Source organism: Ranitomeya variabilis, chromosome 7 (genome assembly GCF_051348905.1).
Source record: "Ranitomeya variabilis isolate aRanVar5 chromosome 7, aRanVar5.hap1, whole genome shotgun sequence".
Classification (NCBI taxonomy): Eukaryota; Metazoa; Chordata; class Amphibia; order Anura; family Dendrobatidae; genus Ranitomeya; species Ranitomeya variabilis.
In genome coordinates, this window is record NC_135238.1 from 221,523,822 (window position 1) to 221,545,406 (window position 21,585).

The window sequence follows — 21,585 nt, forward strand, 5'->3', positions numbered from 1 at the left end:
TTACCCTCTCCAATCAACTTTTTACTCAAAGTACGCTGTTCTTCTGAACAAAGTTTCGATCAACCCATATCTCTCAGGCTTTCAAGAAGTGCGTGTACAACATGTCCTGGCTTCACCCTTAAATAAGGGCCACCGGATTCACACCAGTTTCTTCACAGAATGATTGACCTCACTAATTGATCAGCACACTGCTATTATTGTGAACTTTCACCTTTCGATGAATTATTCTAAGGCCGGGGTCAGAGTTAAGTGTGTAATGCAAGAAATCTCTCACATCACTGCCGCCTGTATAGCAATACATACAGCCGCACACTCCGGTCCTGAATGCCGGCGGCAGGGCCGGGTATTGATGTGAGAGATTTCTTCCATTACACTCGCAAGTGTGACCCCGGCATAATACACAGACTCAGAGACCTGCAGATCGTGAATGTGGAGTCTGGGGGTTTTCTTAGAATCTCCTGCACCAACTGGTAAATTGACATGTGGTAATATAATTTATACCAAAAACCAGTGATTAATCTGATCAGTCATATCGGACTGCTATTATTTTGAACACTGCTGTATACCCGTATAATATTTAAGATATAGAACATCTGCAATGAGCCATATTCCTTCATTGGGAGAGATGAAGAGACTGGTGGGCAGCGATCTGGGTGCTGCAGTCACTTTATTCTGGCTGTTGGGTGGGCTGACACTCGCTCATGGACAGCCGAGGACTTGCTTCCATAATTACACGTTCACGTCTTGTTTTTGTAAATGCTGTTGCAGATTTGATTGGCTCAAAAAACAAAGTCAGAAATGGATCCATAAAGAAAATGGAAACTGCGCTGGCATATTTCCAGTAACAGCCTCTGGACTGTTTGCCCTGTTAATAAGATAAACCTGCAATTTACGTTGAGGAAGATCCTATTCAGCGTGTATATAATTTTAGTCCTGGACTTTAGTCAGTGCATGGAAACGGCCGTGAAAGTCCCTGACATTGACATAACTGATGCACCACACTATGTCTACGAGCTCCAGCAGATTGCAATGTTAAGAGTTAGGGCTTGTTCACACTTTGCAGATTTTGCTGCGGATTTTTCCGCAGCGGATTTGGAAAAACCGCAGTGCAAAACCGCTGCGGTTTCTTCTGCGGATTTTCAGCAGTACTTTCCTATTGGTGCTAGTTGAAAACCGCTGCAGAATCCGCAGAAAGAAGTGACATGCTCCTTTTTTTCCGCAGCAATTCCGCGCGGTTTTTAAAGGGATTTTCCGCAATGTGGGCACAGCGGTTTTTGTTTTCCATAGGGTAACATTGTACTGTACCCTGCATGGAAAACTGCTGCGGATCCGCAACAAAAACCGCAAAGTGTGAACATAGCCTTAGACGGAACCTCCGGGGTCATAGTGTCCAACCCTGCTCAATGCAGAAGTCACTAAACCATCTCAGACAGATCTCTGTCCAGCCTCTGTTTGAAGACTTCCATTGAAGGGGAACCCACCAGCTCTCGGGGTTAGCCTGTTCCACTCATTTACTTTGGTTCACATGGAATTGATAACAGGAGCACTGGAGAGAAAAAGACCGATGAGCCACAAATAAGGAATAGTTTTACGGTCAGCGACTACCGACAATGCTGTCTTCCTTATCTTTCTCTTTGCTGGTGTCCCTATCACTACCTGGCACAGCCATCCAGGCCAACACAGGCTTTGTGCCAGGACGAGAGCAGCCAGAGGCCTACAAGATGACTTCTAGTGGTACCATCTCAGGATTACTGTGGTCCAGGACAATGGCCGGCCTCGTGTGGCCAGATTGTAGGCAGTTCCTACATGATGCCAGTGATTGGTGTCACGTTCCCCAGACCTGAATGCAACGGAGAACCTTATGTATCAGTGTATGAAGACAAGTAGCACCGCAGACTGGAAAGAAGCTCCGGGTCTCCGCGCAGATCCCCAGGACACCAGACGTTGGGAGCGCACACAGGCACTTGGTGGTCATACACCTTAAGAGTAGTTGTCATGAAGTTCACACAAATTTGATCTTTTTTATTTCAATTCTTTTTACTTTGACTTTTAGGGCAATTTGGAATCCAGCCCTCAAATGTTCGATTATTTGGTTTCCATTAACGGTTCATATGTAATTTTGTTCTCAACCATCTGCCTGTTCAATCCCTCAGAGCGGTCACCGACCTCTCCTGCTGACGATTCAGCTGCTCCATGTCAACAGAGAAGCTCTACTTCATCACCGCTCTGTAGATGGGGTGTAACGATGATTGGACAACGGAAACCCTCAGAGTTTGGCAGCGGGGAGGGGAGCCGACTGTCAATCAGAAGTGACTTTGTCAGAGAAGAGAAGCCGCTGCTCTGTCAACAGGACGTTCCCAAAAGCCGCTGAATCGTTGGCAGGGGCAATCTGTGACCACTCTGAGCCGGCAGAGATCAGCGCCGGGCACAACAGGCACATAGTACCTTATTCTTCAGATTACAAGTCACACTTTTTACTAAAAAATTTTTGTATGAAAAAGGGGGTGTGTTTTATACTCCTAATGAGGCTTACCGGGGGGGAAAGGCGGCTGTGTTGGAGCAGGGTCGCTGCTTCAGGAAGCTGGCGGCAGGAGGGGTGGGCAAGTATGCAGGCACTGGACTTTCAGAAAATGTCAGCAGTGAGTGGAGCCCCGCTCTGCCCATTGATTTCCTGGTGGTAGGCGTCAGAAAATGGCCGCTGGAGGCAGTGCATCAGTAGATCGATTTCCTGGCGGTGGGACATGATCTCAATTGGAAGAGCGGTGTACACATATCACCGCCATTTTCTGAAAGTCCAGTGCCAGCAGTCACACGCCGCCAGGACACCCCCTCCTCCCAGCACAGAGCCCACAGCATGATCCCACCCCTGCCACGGCAACCTCATCACCTGTGATCCCACTCCACGCAGCCCCCCCCAGTAAGCGACTGTAAATTCGGACAAGATGGACCCCCATTCTATTAAAACTTTTCATCTCCAAATTTGAAAAAGCATCTTTTGCTCTGCAAAATCTGTTAACCATCTGCCTGTTCTTCGGCCCGTAGTGGAGAAAAAAAAATACTGCAAGATACATCTGCAGGCGCCCAGGGCTCTGGTGCACATGCGGAGTGCAGGCTATAGCCCGTCTGATCCCACATAGCATTACTGCTGTCTGTAAAAGAAGGGTCTTGGATCATGTAGGGCAGGAGCGGCACGCAGATTTTTCTCCAAAGAGCCATTACGATATTTATACCACCCTTTGGGGGCCGTACAAAGTCAACTTGAAAATTATCCTGCTAAACTTGGTTAAATATTTAATTAACCGCTTAGTGACGGAGCCAAATTTTTAAAATCTGACCAGTGTCACTTTATGTGGTAATAACTCTGGAACGCTTCAACAAATTCCAGTGATTTTGAAAATGTTTTTTCGTGACACATTATACTTTATGATAATGGTAAATTTAGGTCAATATGTTTTGTGTTTATAAAAAAAATATCAGAAATGTAAGAAATATGTTAAAAAATTTGAATGATTATCCCTTTAATCCAGATGGTCATACCACATCAAAACATTAATAAATAACATTTCCCACATGTCGGCTTTACATCTGCACCATTAGTAAAATGTTACTTTGTTAGCATTTTAGGTTTAAAAATGTAGCAGTAATTTTTCATTTTTTCAGGGAAATTTACAAAATTTATTTTTTTAGGGACTTATCCAGGTTTGAAGTGCCTTTAGGGGTCCTATATACTGGGAAACCCCCAAAAGTTATACCATTTTATAAACAGCACCCCCTGACATATTGAAAACTGCTGTCAGGTAGTTTATTAACCCTTCAGGTGCTTTTCAGGAATTAATGCAAAGTGGCATGACAGAAATGAAAATGTGTCTTTTTACCACCTAAATGCCTCTAACTTCCGAACAGATTACTATAGCCGGAAGACTCTAAGGCCGCTATTTGGTCGGGAATTGCCATGGCAAACATCAGGACCACACAATCATGATCTGAGGGCACCGATTGGGATAAAGAGGAAGCCCCCACACTCTGTTAACCATTTATATGATGTAGTCACTATTGACAGCAGCATCTAAGGGGTTAAACAGATTTGGACGGTGCAAACACTGATCGTGGCTGATACAGCAAGTTGTCAGCTATAGTGGACAGCCGACAGCTGCTGGATTGTCTCCTGTATGGGGAGGCTATTAGCTTATATCTCAGGTCAGGTAAAACACGTATTGGCGGTCATTAAAAACCCCTTTCTGACCTCAGACGGGATAGTACGTCCGAGGTCAGCTCCCCTGCTTTGATGCAGGGCTCCGCGGTGAGCCCGCATCAAAGCCGGGACATGTCAGCTGTTTTGAACAGCTGACATGTGCCCGCAATAGCGGCGGGTGAAATCGCGATTCACCCGCCGCTATTAACTAGTTAAATGCCGCTGTTAAACGCTGACAGCAGCATTTAACCGGCGCATCCGGCTGGAAATGAGCGCATCGCCGACCCCCGTCACATGATCAGGGGTCAGCGATGCGTCAGCATTGTAACCATAGAGGTCCTTGAGACCTCTATGGTTACTGATCCCGGCTAGCTGTGAGTGCCATCCTGTGGTCGGCGCTCATAGCAAGCCTGCATTTCTGCTGCATAGCAGCGATCTGATGATCACTGCTATGTAGCAGAGCCGATCGAGTGGTGCCAGCTTCTAGCCTCCCATGGAGGCTATTGAAGCATGGCAAAAGTAAAAAAAAAAAGTGAAAAAAATATAAAAGTTTAAATCACCCCCCTTTTGCCCCATTCAAAATAAATCAATAAAAAAATCAAACCTACACATATTTGGTATCGCCGCGTTCACAATCGCCCGATCAATAAAAAAAAGCATTAACCTGATCGCTAAACGGCGTAGCGATAAAAAAAATTCAAAACGCCAGAATTAATTTTTTTTGGTCGCCGCGACATTGCATTAAAATGCAATAACGGGCGATCAAAAGAACATATCTGCACCAAAATGCTATCATTAAAAACGCTAGCTCGGCAAGCAAAAAATAAGCCCTCACCCGACCCCAGATCATAAAAAATGGAGACGCTACGGGTATTGGAAAATGGCGTTTTTTTGTTTGTTTTTTAAGCAAAATTTGGAATTTATTTTCACCACTTAGATAAAAAATAACCTAGACATGTTTGGTGTCTATGAACTCGTACTGACCTGGAGAATCATAATGACAGGTCAGTTTTAGCATTTAGTGAACCTAGCAAAAAAGCCAAGCAAAAAACAAGCGTCGGATTGCACTTTTTTTGCAATTTCACCGCACTTGGAATTTTTTTCCTGTTTTCTAGTACACGACATGCTAAAACCAATGATGTCGTTCAAAAGTACAACTTGTTTCGCAAAAAATAAGCCCTCACATGGCCAAATTGACAGAAAAGTAAAAAAGTTATGGCTCTGGGAAGGAGGGGAGAGAAAAACGAACACAGAAAATCCCAAGGTCATGAAGGGGTTAACTCATCCTAATGTGACGGCTGGAGCTGCTTCTCGGTGCTGCTATGATGTTATGTGAGATGGATGATGCTACGTGTAAGTGCTTTTCCCAGTTTATATCAGTGTGGAGCACAGGCGATTCTTAGAGAGGTTTAGTAAAGAATTCAGATGTATATCATAGCGGGAGATATGCATTATATATCACACAGGAGTCAAAGACTGCGGTATATACATCACACAGGAGTCACAGAGACTGCTGTATACATTACACAGGAGACAGACTGCCATATATACATCACACAGGATTCAGAGACTGCTGTATATACATCACACAGGAGACAGACTGCCATATATACATCACACAGGAGTCACAGACTGCTGTATACATTACACAGGAGACTGACTGCCATATAAACATCACACAGGATTCAGAGACTGCTGTATATACATCACACAGGAGTCACAGAGACTGCTGTATATACATCACACAGGAGTCACAGAGACTGCTGTATATACATCACACAAGAGACAGACTGCTGTATATATTGTGAAAAAATGATCTCACCATGCTGAAGAATTGCATGCCTGTTATATCCCACAGAGTGCCATATCCAAAAAGCTGCTGACCCACAGAGAAGTCCACAAAACGTAAGAGGAAGGCACCTCTGTTTAAAATTCTTCAAAGTTTATTTTCAAAGAACTAGAAAAAAAAATCCACATGTTTAGCACAGAAAACTCCAGCTGCGTTTCTGGCACTAGTGTGTCATAGCGTACATGGGTTACAGAGTGGGGTGAAGTTTATTAAGAAGAAAAGCTGCACGTGTGACAAACGTATGCAAATGCTTGAGAAAAAGAAACACCTAAAGGTTAATTACATGTAACACAAAACCTGCTTATATTAATGCTACTATACTGTTTCAAATTTTTTTATATATATACAGTAGAATATATTTCAATAAACAGTTTTCATATAAACGGGGTGGGATAAAAAAAAAACCTCCACCTATGTCGAGAATAAAAAGGATTCCTCACGGTTTAAGGATTAAAAAAAAATTTCTACATATATATTTTCAGAGAATCGTCTATCATTAAAACAAGACAAAAAAAAAAAAAAAGGGTTCACTAAGGCCAGGTTCACATTGCGTTAACAGCTGCCCGTTCAACACATGCGTTAACGGGCTGCTGTTAACGCAAGTGCCGATATGTCGTCGCGCTAGCGCAGATAGAGCTAGCAGATGCTCTATCTGCGCTAGCAGTGACGGACCCGGAAACGCTGCAGCCCGCGTCCCAGGGTCCGTCACTCAATAACGGCACATCGCTAGCGCACGCCCACAATGGGCGTGCGCTAGCGATGCCTCCGACATTGGACTAAATGGCGGCGTTAACGGACTACGTTACACCGCGTTATGCTGCAGTGTAACGTAGTCCGTCTAACGGACGCCAAAAACGTAATGTGAACCTGGCCTAATAAAACGTTAAGGCTAGAAAGAAAGGAAATGCTTAAAAAAAAAAAACACTGAAAATTAATTATCACAATCACAGCAATAATATTACTACTTTTAGAACTCCATTAGTACTCAATTTAACAAAGTTAAGATTATAAGTAGATTCCAGTGCTATATCAGCAGTGGTTATAGATGTGTTGTCAGAAGATGGAAATCTTTTACCTAGTTTATATGAAAAACACACCAATAACATAACATGGTTAACAATGAAGGGATTTTATAAATGCTTTTGTAAAATATGTAATGTGTCAATATGCCAAGAAAACGGATAAACTACAGGGTGGGCCATTTATATGGATACACCTAAATAAAATGGGAATGGTTGGTGATAACTTCCTGTTTGTGGCACATTAGTATATGAGGACAACTTTTTAAGATGGGTGGTGACCATGGCAGCCATTTTGAAGTCGGCCATTTTGGATCCAGCTTTATTTTTTTCAATGGGAAGAGGGTCATGTGACCAAACTTATTGAGAATTTCACAGGAAAAACAATGGTGTGCTCGGTTTTAACGTAACTTTATTCTTTCGTGAGTTATTTACAAGTTTCTCTTTGTTTACAGCCATTGACATGTCGCAGAGGTTAACACACGAGGAGCGGATAGAAACTGTGTTGATGTCTGGTGAACGCAGTACCCGGGTCATTGCAGCAGATTTCAATGCAAGACACCCTGCGAGACCACCCATCTCCCATGCTACAGTTAGCAAACTGCTTGCCACATTTCGGGAAACAGTTTCAAGTGTTGAGTTTGCCAAAATGTGTACGCAAGAAAACTATCACTAATGAAGAAACATCAGTGGCTGACGATGGCATGTTCCCTAAGTTTTTCCAGCAAGATGGTGCACCACCACATTATGGGTGTCAGGTCCGAGCATTCCCACATGAACAGTTTCCTGGAAAGTGGATTGGTTGTCGTGGGCCAGTTGAATGGCCACCAAGGTCTCCCGTTCTGACCCCCTTAGACTTTTATCTTTGGGGTCATCTGAAGGCAATGGTCTATGCTGTGAAGATACGAGATGTGCAGCATCTGAAACAACGGATACTGGGAGCCTGTGCTAGCATTTCTCCTGCAGTGTTGCTATCAGTGTGCCAAGAGTGGGAGAAGAGGGTTGCATTGACAATTCAACACAATGGGCAGCACTTTGAACATATTTTATAAGTGGTCATAACCTTGTAAATAACTCATGAAATAATAAAGTTACGTTAAAACCAAGCACACCATTGTTTTTCCTGTGAAATTCTCAATAAGTTTGGTGCGTCACATGACCCTCTTCCAATTGGAAAAAATAAAGTTGGATCCAAAATGGCCGACTTAAAAATGGCCGCCATGGTCATGTAGTGTACTGCATTGAATGCACATTTTGAAAAATTAAATATATAGGCTGTATCAGTCGTAAATTAAAAAAAAAAAAAAAAAGAATCTGAACATATCTACAACATCAACAATAATATTACGTATCCAGGAGTAGTTAGGCAATTCCTAAACATGGTGGTAGTTAGCAACATCAATTTATGAGAGAAGCCTTTTGGATCATAACACTAGACACTAAACAGCCTAAAGGAATAAACTACAAGACAGATACTATGTTTATTTATTCTATATATACACTTTTTTTGAAACAGTATAGTAACATTAATATAAGCAGGTTTTGTTTTTCATGTAATTAACCTTTAGGCTTTTTTTCTCAAGCATTTGCTTAACTGATTATTTGTCACACACGTGCAGCTTTTCTTATAAACTTCACTCCACTCGGTGACCCATGTACTCTAAGGGCACACTAGTGCCAGAAACGCATCAAGAGTTTTTTTTTGTGCTAAACGTGGAGTTTTTAATCCTTTGAAAATAAACTTTGAAGAATTTTTAAACAGAGGCGCCTTCCTCTTACATTTCGTAGACTCTTGTATATACATCACGCAGGAGTTAGAGACTGCCATATACATTACATGAGAGAAGGCTGTACATATACATCACACAGGAGACAAAGACTGCTGTATATACAGCACACAGGAGACAGACTGCTGTCTATACATTACAAAGGAGACAGACTGCCGTATATACATCATACAGGAGACAGACTGCCGTATATACATCATACAGGAGACAGACTGCCGTATATACATCATACAGGAGACGGACTGCCGTAGTCACCACAGAGACTTCCATATACATAATAAAAGACAGCTGTATATATACACACACACATGACAGACTGCTGTATATACACACATCATACAGGAGACAGACTGCTGTACATACACATCAAACAGGAGACAAAGACTGCTGTATATACAGCACACAGGAGACAGACTGCTTTCTATACATTACAAAGGAGACAGACTGCCGTATATACATCATACAGGAGACAGACTGCCGTATATACATCATACAGGAGACCGAGACTGCGGTATAGTCACCACAGAGACTGCCATATACATAAGACAGCTGTATATATACACACACGACAGACTGCTGTATATACACACATCATACAGGAGACACAGACTGCTGTATATACACATCACACAGGAGACAAGACTGCCGTATACATCACACAGGAGCAGACTGCCATATATAAATTACACAGGAGACTGCCATATACGAGACACGGCTGTACATACACATCACACAGGCGACACCGAGACTGCTGTATATACAGCACAAAGGAGATACTGAGACTACTGTGTATACATCACAATGGAGACTCCGAGGCTGGTGCATACAAATCACAGAAGAAAAGGGGCTGCAGCATAAACATAACTGGAGACACTGGGCTGAGGCATTCATGTCACAAGATGCTGCTGCTTTCTTTTTCTGAGGGATGAGAGCCCACAGAGAACATCGTGACCAACGTAGTCTTCCATTGCACATCTCGCAGCGTCCTGTAGTGAATACTGTGTGGACAGAGTAATAAGACATTTAAAAAAAATGAAGGGACCAGAGAACTTTGGTCCCCAAGAAGAATCCCAGGGACCAGAGAAAAGCTCATCGTGGGCTGTAACAACCTGCGGTCCGGAGGTTCCCCACCCGTGATGTAGGGCATCTCAGTGGGGCTGACTAGTTGCACAGCCATCATACCGTCCATACTGGCCCCGGTATATACAATGGGCATGTGGGCATCTGAATTTGACCACGCAGCAAAGCAAGATGGCACGTCACCTACCACCTCATTGCACAGTCTAAGTATCCCCTTCATTTGTACCAAACGTTTTTAAAAAAAATAAAATAAATCAAATTGTCAACGTAAGTGTCATATTTTCATTTTTATTAGTTTTCTTTTCCTTTTTTTCGGTGGGGGATAGCATACATGTTTAAATTTGTACAATATTTAACAATCACTTTTTTACCAGGGCATTTCTGTAGGTTCTCGCAAAACAGATGGGAAGGAAAAATAAAATAAAAATATACATAGGATATATGAAAAATTGCAGTTATAAAGAAACAGTAGTAACAGCAACCTGTTCAGACAAGATGCATTAGGATTGCTTTTACCAAAAGGATCAGAGGTAACGGATTATTCTATGGACTGAAAAAACTGCATAATATAACATAGTTGCTGGTTGAATTATCTGAGGTAAATGATTCTCGATCAGACGACTCGTTCCCTTTGCATCGTTCTGCATTTAAAACCATAAATAACTTTCTGCATAATTATATACCTAATGCACCCTGGTAAGAAGAAGGAAAAAAAAAAAAAAAAAAATAGAAAGTTTCCAAACGAGAGACCGGAAAACACCAGTAAATAATAATAACAAAAACTAATAATTGGCAGTTGATAGTATCGAGCTATTGTCACAGACGCCATCACAACACCGTACATTACATTCAGTACATGTCAAGGCATCACTGCTCCGCACCCGTCCAACACTGAGCGACAACATGGGAGTCCAGGCTGCCGAAGGGACGCACCCGCCGGAGCAAATCTGTACGGATTGTCATTTACACGGATTCCCAGTGCACAAACCAGTCCAGACTGGAAAGACAGGAAAAAAAAAACTATTTTCCTATGCAAAAGGACCACCTGGGCTTAAAGGAGTGGTCTACCATTAAACAGGCTCTTTTTTATCCCCCTACTCCCGCTGGGTATGATAGAACCATTAAAGTAAATATTGCTTTAAGTTGCAATACCAAACAGGACCTGAAGGCAAGAGTGGCGCCGTTTCAGGAATAAAAAAAAAAAAAAACTAGACCTTTAATCTGAGCGGTTACTTTAATTTCAAGTCAAAATTTGGATTAGATTCCCAGTATTTTAGATTACGTGTAGTGTGTGCTGGCTCTAACGCCATTAGCCGTAAATCTATAACTTTAGCAGATTAAGGTTTTAGGTTTAGCGCCACTGTTTATAGGCAGCAACTGTCATTGCAGCTCAGTCCAATTGAAGTGAATACTACAAAAAAAAAACAACTTTAAAAACAGTCATAACAAAAACTGGACAGAGTTTATATTAAGTTCTGATAAAGTGAAGTCAGTTTGCCGAGACCCCCCATGATTGCTAAAACGAAGGGGCCGAAGCGCCAAGGACTGACCTCTCTCCTGAGCATTAAAACAAGCAGATTCTTCAAAGTTGGCATGTTGCATGCCAGTCGGGTAAGGAGTGCCAAATTAATTAAAAGAAAACAGATCTTTTTAATTACATGTGCGCCGCTCTAAGCATTGCAGTACAATTTTGCCGTAATTTAATCCACTTTTGTGGCATAAATTATGACAAATTTCTCGGCCATGCCCAATTCTTGTATTAAAAAAAAAAATAAGAAAAAAATAAAATGCTAGCCTCCACTGGCATAAAAACCCTAAGGGAATGTGCACACGTCAGGGTTTCTTGCAGAAAGTTCCTGAAGAAAACCGGGCATTTTCTGCAAGAAATCCGCATGCGTTTTTTCCCCAATGCATTAAATAGCGGGAAAAACGCGAAAAATCCGCAAAATTAATGAACATGCTGTGTTTTTTAACCGCGATGTGTTTTTCTCGCGGAAAAAAAAACGCATCATGTGCACAAAAATTGCGGAATGCATTCTAATTGATGGGATGCATATGTATACGTTTTTATAGCGGAAAATAACGCAACGTGTGCACACAGCCTAAAACGTTTTAAATTTTTGCTCAAACATTTCCAACACTTTTCTGCTAGAATCCTGTTGCAAAAACTGATGAATCGGAAGCCTAGACTTTGTAGTGAGCCCGTGTTCAATGGACCAGAGCAGCCTCTACCACCTTCTTTCAGCAATCGGTGGGGTCTTCACATCCTGATCTCCACCAAATAAAACAATAGGAAGCGCGTCAAGTTTCTTTTTGCATGATTGTTACACTTTTGTGGCCAAATGAAGCTGCCAAGAAGAACATAAACTAAAAATGAAATAAAAACCTAATAAAATATAACTGCCGTGTAACGAAAGTGAAAAATAATAATAAAAGCTTCTAGGGTAAATTATTGTCCCGATTTAGCTTTTTTTTTGCCTCATGTGGAGCATATTACAAGCTCACTACGGATCTGGAACCACCCACCCGCGAACAGACGCCCGTGACCCTTTAGCGCTGGCACATAAAAAAAACCCTTTTCATCAGCTTTAAAAACACAATGTTTCCTCATATACTAATGTTTTGTAAATTACAATAGACATGATCAAAATATTTAAAAAAAATAAATTGAAAATATTTCCAATATGAGACGCTAGATATCTGAGGGACGTGCTTTCCTGAAGTCTGGACAGGTTTTTTTTTTGCATCGTTCCAGAGCTCTGCGCATCCCGAGCGGCAGCCTGGTACTCAGCACTTACAGTGATATCGTAAAAATAATAATAATATTACACATTTCCTGCGTTGTAATAGAACATAATACTAGGTTCATGGAGGTTTTCACTGAATGTCGACTTTGGCATGCACGTATCGGTCACAACGCAGCCGTCGCCATTACAGCACTGCAGCCGTATTAAAGATTTCCAGAACGGGGGGCGTCCAGTCCATAAAAAGGGGGGAGTCCGAGCTCGAAGCCCGGTAACTGGACATGTCGTATCCTCCGCTGAAGGACATTGCATAACATTAGGTGAGGATATTACGTGGCTGCAGACGCTGATGGATGGCGATAAAGGGAACCGGCCACCTGCATGGACCCCTTTAAAAAAGGAAGAGCGTAAACACTTGTGAAGCCCGAGAGTTTGTCAAATGATCCCCCTCTGCCCTTCAGATTGGCTGACAAGACTCGGTATAAGAAGGGCATACTGATTAAAGGGTTAGAAAAACATGGCTGGCTCCCCCTCCCCCCAACCTTAAAACCGCCCCAGCCCCGTCTACACACCATATCTGGTAAATGCAGTTCTCTTCCATTCTTTTTTCTAAAGCTGAACTGCAATACCACACACAGCCTGAAGACAAGGGAGGCGCTGTTTTTCAAAGTTGAAAGAAGGCAGCCATGTGTTTCTAATCCTGGACAACCCCACCGATCAGGATATCTACCAGTCTAGTGTTAGTAGGGAATCCATAATAATATGATGACATTTAAAGGGGCGTCTCATGCAGGCAGGATCACTTTACATTTTTTACTTTGACTTTGGCACCTATTCCTAAGTCTTAACCAAAACGCCACCATGTGCCAGTGTTGTTATCGCTCCCCCTGCACCTAAATCTGCGCTACTAATGTCAGTATTGGTTAAACCCGGAGAAAGGAGTTGCATAATGTAGGGTTTGTACATTTCACCAAATTTTCCCTGATACATATATTTTTTGTAATATAAGGTCAACATGAGAAAATTGACGGGAGGTCGGATTTCGCACGTTGCTCTGACACGATGGCACTGTGTGATTGCAATTCTGTAAAAAAAAAAAAAAAAAAAAGCATATAGTGAGGAATTTTGGGTCGTGAAACTTCCTGAGGAAATCCGGAAACGGCCGCGTCGGCCGCTCGCTGAACAGACGTACAACATAAATAAGAAAAGTGAGGAGAACTTGAGTGTTCCAGTGTTAATGCTTGCAAATAATAATTAAAAAAAATATTTTTCTTTTAAAAAAACAAAAACAAAAAACAAACATGCTTCTATTGTCAATAATTCCTCAGACACAGCAAACCTATATAATACATTGGCAGGTAAAAGTTTTACCTACAAAAAGTGATGAGGGGCAGGATTTAAAAAAAAAAAAAATTAAAAAAAGTAAAAAATCCAAAACTTTAGGAATGGTTGTTTGTCGTGAACATTAACCCTTCCCGTGATCGAGATTTTAGCGAGTTGTGTATTTAATCCATGCATCTCAAAAGAAGGGACAGGTGGATGGCGACGGATGGGTTAAACACAGCGTACGGCTCTTTGCCTTTAAATAACACATCGAAATTGTGATACGTATACATATATATATATATATTTAAAAAAAAATAATAAATTGGTTCACCTATTAAAATTGCTTAGTGTTATTTTGTTTCTTTAAAAAAAAAAAAAAAAAATTATAAATTAAATTTCTCGAGTGTGTTGTGGAACTGAGGTATAGCTCGTTGAGGGAGGTTATATGCCTGGAAGCCTCTTTAAAAATGTCCCACAGTAATTTAAAAGTTGTTTGTTTTTTTTTCTTCCTTTTTTTTTTTCGGTTTCTGTACATAGAACAGCAGCACGGGGAACATTCACAAGCTGTGTCATATTGGCATTACAATAGTCATTGATAGAAACACAACAGCAAATGCGATAAAAACATTTACCCTTTTTTTTAAATCTGAAAATGAAATGCTTTGATTAAAAAAAAAAATATTTGTTTGATATATATACACATATATGTATATGTGTGTATATATTTATATATATATATATTTATACATATATATATATATTTATAGCAGTAGTTCACTCAAGGTTTCAGTCTCTTCTGACATTTACAAAACTCAGGTCAGCGAATTATCCAGAGAGCGAGAGGATCCGGAGAGGTCCGTGTTTCTTCATATTTTATTCATTCCTTAAAATTTTGTTTTTCTTAAATTTTTTAAAAGTTTTCCTCTATTTTTGTGGGGTTTTTTTCTCCGCACAACCGTCACGTGGAATGAAATAAGTCTGGTGCGTCCCGTCCGGTTGGACGCCGCAATTAAAGACCAACCATCCGAAAAAGGCAAAGTCATTCCTTAGCTTATAGCAGCTCCGAGTTCTGTTGGTCAAGTGCAAGTATCATAGACTCGATTCCTTGGGTGGGAAGTCCACGTTTGTTACCATGGTGACCACTGTTACAATGTCCTCGGTGGTGATGATATTTGTAAGTCTTTGCATCTGGATAATTCGCTCCTCCACGCAGCCCGCCGATAACCGCGCTTCTGCGTCGTGATCCCAGCACTCTTCTATCGTCTCGCAGAGCATCGCCAGCCCCTAGAGAGATGGGAAAATATTCAGATTCAGGAGGGCACCGGGTCCACACCAGATATGTCATAATGGCAGTCTACAGAGGTGATCTACACCAATAGAGGGCATACCATCTCAGGGGAGACACACAGATGGACTACAGCAAGTCCTCGAGAGTCAAGCGCATGGCTGGACTACAGCGAGAAACACAAGCGCGTGGCTGGACTACAGCAAGACCCTGAGAGACAAGCGCATGGCTGGACTACAGCAAGTCCCTGAGAGACACAAGCGCATGGCTGGACTACAGCGAGTCCTCGAGAGAAACAAGCGCATGGCTGGACTACAGCGAGTCCCCGAGAGACACAAGCGCATGGCTGGACTACAGCGAGTCCCCGAGAGACACAAGCGCATGGCTGGACTACAGCGAGTCCCCGAGAGACACAAGCGCATGGCTGGACTACAGCGAGTCCCCGAGAGACACAAGCGCATGGCTGGACTACAGCGAGTCCCCGAGAGACACAAGCGCATGGCTGGACTACAGCGAGTCCCCGAGAGACACAAGCGCATGGCTGGACTACAGCGAGTCCCCGAGAGACACAAGCGCATGGCTGGACTACAGCAAGTCCTCGAGAGACAAGCACATGGCTGGACTACAGCGAGTCCCCGAGAGACAAGCACATGGCTGGACTACAGCGAGTCCCCGAGAGACAAGCGCATGGCTGGACTACAGCGAGTCCTCGAGAGACACAAGCGCATGGCTGGACTACAGCGAGTCCTCGAGAGACAAGCACATGTCTGGACTACAGCGAGTCCCCGAGAGACAAGCGCATGGCTGGACTACAGCGAGACCTCGAGACACAAGCAATGGCTGGACTACAGCGAGTCCTCCAGAAACAAGCAATGGCTGGACTACAGCGAGTCCCCGAGAGACACAAAAGCATGGCTGGACGACAGCAAGTCCCCGAGAGAGACAAGCGCATGGCTGGACTACAGCGAGTCCCCGAGAGAGACAAGCGCATGGCTGGACTACAGGGAGTCCTCGAGACACAAGCGCATGGCTGGACTACAGCGAGTCCTCGAGAGACACAAGCGCATGGCTGGACTACAGCGAGACCCCAAGAGACACAAGCGCATGGCTGGACTACAGCGAGACCCTAAGAGACACAAGCACATGGCTGGACTACGGCGAGTCCCCGAGAGACACAAGCGCATGGCTGGACTACAGCGAGTCCTCGAGAAACACAAGCGCATGGCTGGACTACAGCGAGACCCTAAGAGACACAAGCACATGGCTGGACTACGGCGAGTCCCCGAGAGACACAAGCGCATGGCTGGACTACAGCGAGTCCCCAAGAGACACAAGCGCATGGCTGGACTACAGCGAGTCCTCGAGAAACACAAGCGCATGGCTGGACTACAGAGAGCCCTCGAGAGACAAGCACATGGCTGGACTACAGAGAGCCCTCGAGAGACAAGCACATGGCTGGACTACAGCAAGTCCTCGAGAAACACAAGCGCAAGGCTGGACTACAGAGACCTCGAGAGACAAGCACAAGGCTGGACTACAGAGAGACCTCGAGAGACAAGCACAAGGCTGGACTACAGAGACCTCAAGAGACAAGCACAAGGGTGGACTACAGAGAGACCTCGAGAGACAAGCACAAGGCTGGACTACAGAGAGACCTCGAGAGACAAGCACAAGGCTGGACTACAGAGAGTCGTCAAGAGACACAAGCACATGGCTGGACTACAGAGAGACCTCGAGAGACAAGCACAAGGCTGGACTACAGAGAGTCGTCAAGAGACAAGCACATGGCTGGACTACAGAGAGACCTCGAGAGACAAGCACAAGGGTGGACTACAGTGAGACCTCGAGAGACAAGCACATGGCTGGACTACAGAGAGTCGTCAAGAGACACAAGCACATGGCTGGACTACAGAGACACCTCGAGAGACAAGCGAATGGCTGGACTACAGCAAGTCCTCGAGAAACACAAGCGCATGGCTGGACTACAGAGACACCTCGAGAGACAAGCACAAGACTGGACTACAGAGAGACCTCGAGAGACAAGCACAAAGCTGGACTACAGAGAGACCTCGAGAGACAAGCACAAGGCTGGACTACAGAGTCCTCGAGAGACACAAGCACATGGCTGGACTACAGAGAGTTTTCGAGAGACAAGCACATGGCTGGACTACAGAGACACCTCGAGAGACAAGCGCATGGCTGGACTACAGCAAGTCCTCGAGAAACACAAGCGCATGGCTGGACTACAGAGAGACCTCGAGAGACAAGCACAAGACTGGACTACAGAGAGACCTCGAGAGACAAGCACAAAGCTGGACTACAGAGAGACCTCGAGAGACAAGCACAAGGCTGGACTACAGAGTCCTCGAGAGACACAAGCACATGGCTGGACTACAGAGAGTTTTCGAGAGACAAGCACATGGCTGGACTACAGAGAGACCTCGAGAGACAAGCGCATGGCTGGACTACAGCGAGTCCTCGAGAGACACGCACATTGCTTGACTACAGCGAGTCCTCAGGGGAGACAAGAGCATGGCTGGACTAGAGGAGTCTTAAGGGGAGACAAGTGCATGGCCGGACTACAGAGAGTCCTTGAGGGAGACAAGCGCATGGCCGGACTACAGAGAGTCCTTGAGGGAGACAAGCGCATGGCCGGACTACAGAGAGTCCTTGAGGGAGACAAGCGCATGGCCGGACTACAGAGAGTCCTCGGGTGAGAAACAAGGGCGGCTGAACTACGAGTCTTCAGGAGAGACATGAGCACAGCTGGACTACAGCGAGCCATCAGGGGAGAAACAAGCAAATGAAGGGACTACGAGTCTTCAGGATAGAGAAGTGCACAGTTGGACTACAGTGAGCTTTTAGGTAAGACAAGTGCATGGCTAGAGTACAGCGAGTCCTCGGGGAAGACAAGCGCACGGCTAAAATACGAGTCCTTGGGGGAGACAAGCACATGGCGGGACTAGGGGTCTTCAGGAGAGACAAGTGCACAGCTGATCTATAGTGAGCCCTTGGGGAAACAAGCGCACGACTGGATTACAGCAAGTCATTAGGATAGGTGAGCAGGTACAGGTAAAAGGATGGAAAAGCAGTTATAGCCACTTCCCACATGGCAGATTTGTAACAGAGAATCCTACCACTGCCCCATACATCTGAATTATGGTTGTAGAAATAACCAGATTCCCAGTATTGGAATTACATTTCCAGATCTGGTCACTCACGGTAGGGTCATACTTACTGCGTGTTTCTGCCAACATTCCCTTAAAATGGGCCTTTTCTTTTTATGTACAACCACCTCCTGCATGTCCTCCAAAGACGGGTGCTGCCCAATCTCCTCTTCAAACGGCAACATGTACTCGTCCACTGGACCTACGGCGAGATTACAGAATGTGTAAGATTCATTGTGGAAGAAAAACTCTCGGGTCCAGACTGGATCCATTGTAACAAGTCACCAGCATTGAGATGTACGAGTAGAGACGAGAAATCTGCCATCTTAAAAGACAAAATAGCTGGAATAGCTGTAAAACATAAGCGCGGATGCCCAGGTCCGTGTACTCACCATCAGACGCCGTGCACCGCGACGCCAGTTCCCAAAGAACTAAGCCGAACGCATACATATCTATCCTCAAGAAGGCGTCTCTCTGGAAATTTATAGCGCCCTCCAGCACCTCCGGAGCCATATACCTTCTAGTGCCCACCTAGGAAAAGAAAAACGCCAGATAGGAAAGGCGGCCATCTAACCACAAGCGGGGGTCTCTCATATTTCATAGATATCACCCGACACCTACCTGGCCATGAGTATCACCAGCCGATTTACCAGCTTCAAACTTCAATGCGAGGCCAAAGTCCGCGATACACGCTGTCAGGTTGTTTTTCAGGAGTATATTTTTGCTCTTGATATCCCTTCAAGATGAAATGTACAATACGGTGATTAGAACGGGACCCTCGGGACGAGGTGGCGCCACAACGCACAACATGAAGACGATGGATCACGTACCTGTGGGCTATGGCAGGCTTATGTCCGTCCTTCAGGCCTGGGATATCTTCATGAAGGTACGCCAGACCTCGGGCCATGGTCTCCGCAATATGGTAGAGTTCGTTCCACGTGACCACGTTCGCCTTCAGAAAGTCTGTGAGTGAACCCTTTGGGGAAGGAAATACGCAGGGTTACTTTAACATGTTAAAACGGGTTGGCCACCTTTGGGCGGACATTTAAAATTTTTCATCATTGTAAAGGTTTGGGTTTAAAAATCATTTTATAAATACGGTTTCATTAAAAACATTGCACTGCCTTCTGTTGCATGATGCACGAGTTAACTGAGAATCTGTCAGTGAGCTCACTAAGTTTTTAATTCTTTGGTTTGTCTTTGTCTGATCAGATTTATAACCATTCACATTTATAACTACTTCCTGTACCGAATATACCGGGGGATCATGGTGCACCTGTGGAGACACTTAGGGAGTGACACAAGTAAGATGAATGCAGGCCCCAGAAAACTGTACCTTGGGAGATTGGACCCAACGGGGGCACGTTAATACAGAGAGAGGCCTTCATTGATTGGCAACAAATAATCTACGTTCATTCAATAATGAACATCCCACTGATGCCAATGGGACCTGCTTTAATGCTTTATTTCTTCCCCGAGGTGGCACAACTAGATCTGCCTGAGGGCGTCCAACCATCAACACTTAGCACACAGCTATGTAGTGTGTACAGGTCTTTCAGCTTGTGGATGATCCCTTTAAGGGCCGACGCGCACGCCTTAGATCTGGCTACGGGAGTGTGAATGTGCAGCGTGGACGCAGTCACCATTTACCTTGTCGTGGAAAGCGGATATGAGCCACAGATCGGTGTCCAGGTTGGTGCCGCGCTTCTCTGCGCCGATGAACTGCAGGATGTTCTCGTGCTTCATGCCGGGCAGGCTGTACACTTCATACTCGTTTTGCCAAGACAGCTTGTCCTGAAGGGCGACAGTATGAAGGGTTAACATGTAGGAGTGGACGTCTTCTGACAACCTTTCCCTTTTGTGCACTTTGCATGGAGATCACACGCCAGGAAGGAGGCATCCGGCAGGAACTCGCCGGCCGGCACTTACCTGAATGGGGAATATCTTGACGGCCACCAGTTCATTCAGTAACTGCGCTTTCCACACGCAGCCGAACCTCCCTCGAGCTTTCACCTCTAACAGCTGCAGAGGCTTCAGCCCCAGCAGAGGCGATGGTGGCGGGGGGCCGGGGTCCTGCAAGAGACACAACCAGTCACCACGGTGTTGGACGGCGGCCGCAGCCAGCGCTGGACATGCACGACCTACGCGGTGAGGCACACGATCGATCCGCTCTGATCCTCACCACAATGCATTGCTCTATGGCCTAAGATCATTTCCACCCAAAATGCAAAAACATCCCACCCCAAAGAAACTGACCGCATAGCTCAGCACCAAGTTGTTAAAAATTTTTAAATTAACCTTTAATGGATGCACAAAACACCAATAAGACCACGGCTGTGGTGGCCGCCACTTTCCCACACTTCCACAGTAGAGACTTTCCATGTGGAAATTAATCCTCACATCCTTAGCCTCATTTTGGGGGAAGACCCCATTGTAATAATTATAACAGTTATTTAATTAATAGACAATGACAAAAAAAGGGTTAATTTGACTAATTTAACAACTTGATGATGACTTTTTTTTTAGTTTAGTTGAAAGTGCTCTGAAGTGTCATCTGCACATTTGCTTTTTCCCTGCAAAATGATGTAAAAAAAAAAAACCTAACAAACTCAAACTTTTTTTATTTTTAACGAAAGATTTGTTGATTTCCCAGGGAAGGTGGAAAACTCGAATAGTTTTTATATAATGCATGCCGCATGGGTATGGATGTCCACCCTTTACCTGCAAGGTACAAAATTCTGTGCCGATTTTGTTACATGGGTCTTTAATAATTGTCAAATATCCTACTACACAGACCGAGAGTTACGAGACGGTGTAGTGACCGCAGCCGACACTAGGGGGAGCTACAAAGTCCCCAACCTTTCTTAAAGGGAACCTGTCACCCCCAAAATTGAAGGTGAGCTAAGCCCACCGGCATCAGGGGCTTATCTACTGCATTCTGTAATGCTGTAGATAAGCCCCCGATGTATCCTGAAAGATGAGAAAAAGAGGTTAGATTATACTCACCCAGGGGCGGTCCCGCTGCGGTCCGGTCTGGGGCCTCCCATCTTCTTACGATGACGTCCTCTTCTTGTATTCATGATGCGGCTCTGGCGAAGGCGTACTTTGGCCTGTTGAGAGCAGAGCAAAGTACTGC

General features: G+C 44.4%; 1 protein-coding gene across 2 annotated transcripts in view; it reads right to left on the minus strand.

Annotated features, from left to right (window-relative positions):
• Positions 1-14,858: 14,858 nt before the first annotated feature.
• The window catches only part of ACVR2A (activin A receptor type 2A), a 54,944-nt gene continuing 48,217 nt past the window's right edge, over positions 14,859-21,585 (minus strand). For both annotated transcript variants that reach the window (XM_077273006.1, XM_077273007.1), the window contains 7 exons: positions 20,379-20,522; positions 20,100-20,243; positions 19,280-19,425; positions 19,071-19,185; positions 18,842-18,980; positions 18,521-18,651; positions 14,859-15,281 (listed from right to left, as the gene is read on the minus strand). In XM_077273006.1, coding sequence (XP_077129121.1) covers positions 15,087-15,281; positions 18,521-18,651; positions 18,842-18,980; positions 19,071-19,185; positions 19,280-19,425; positions 20,100-20,243; positions 20,379-20,522 — 1,014 coding nt within the window. In that variant the 3' untranslated portion in view covers positions 14,859-15,086. The remainder of the gene's footprint in view (positions 15,282-18,520; positions 18,652-18,841; positions 18,981-19,070; positions 19,186-19,279; positions 19,426-20,099; positions 20,244-20,378; positions 20,523-21,585) is intronic.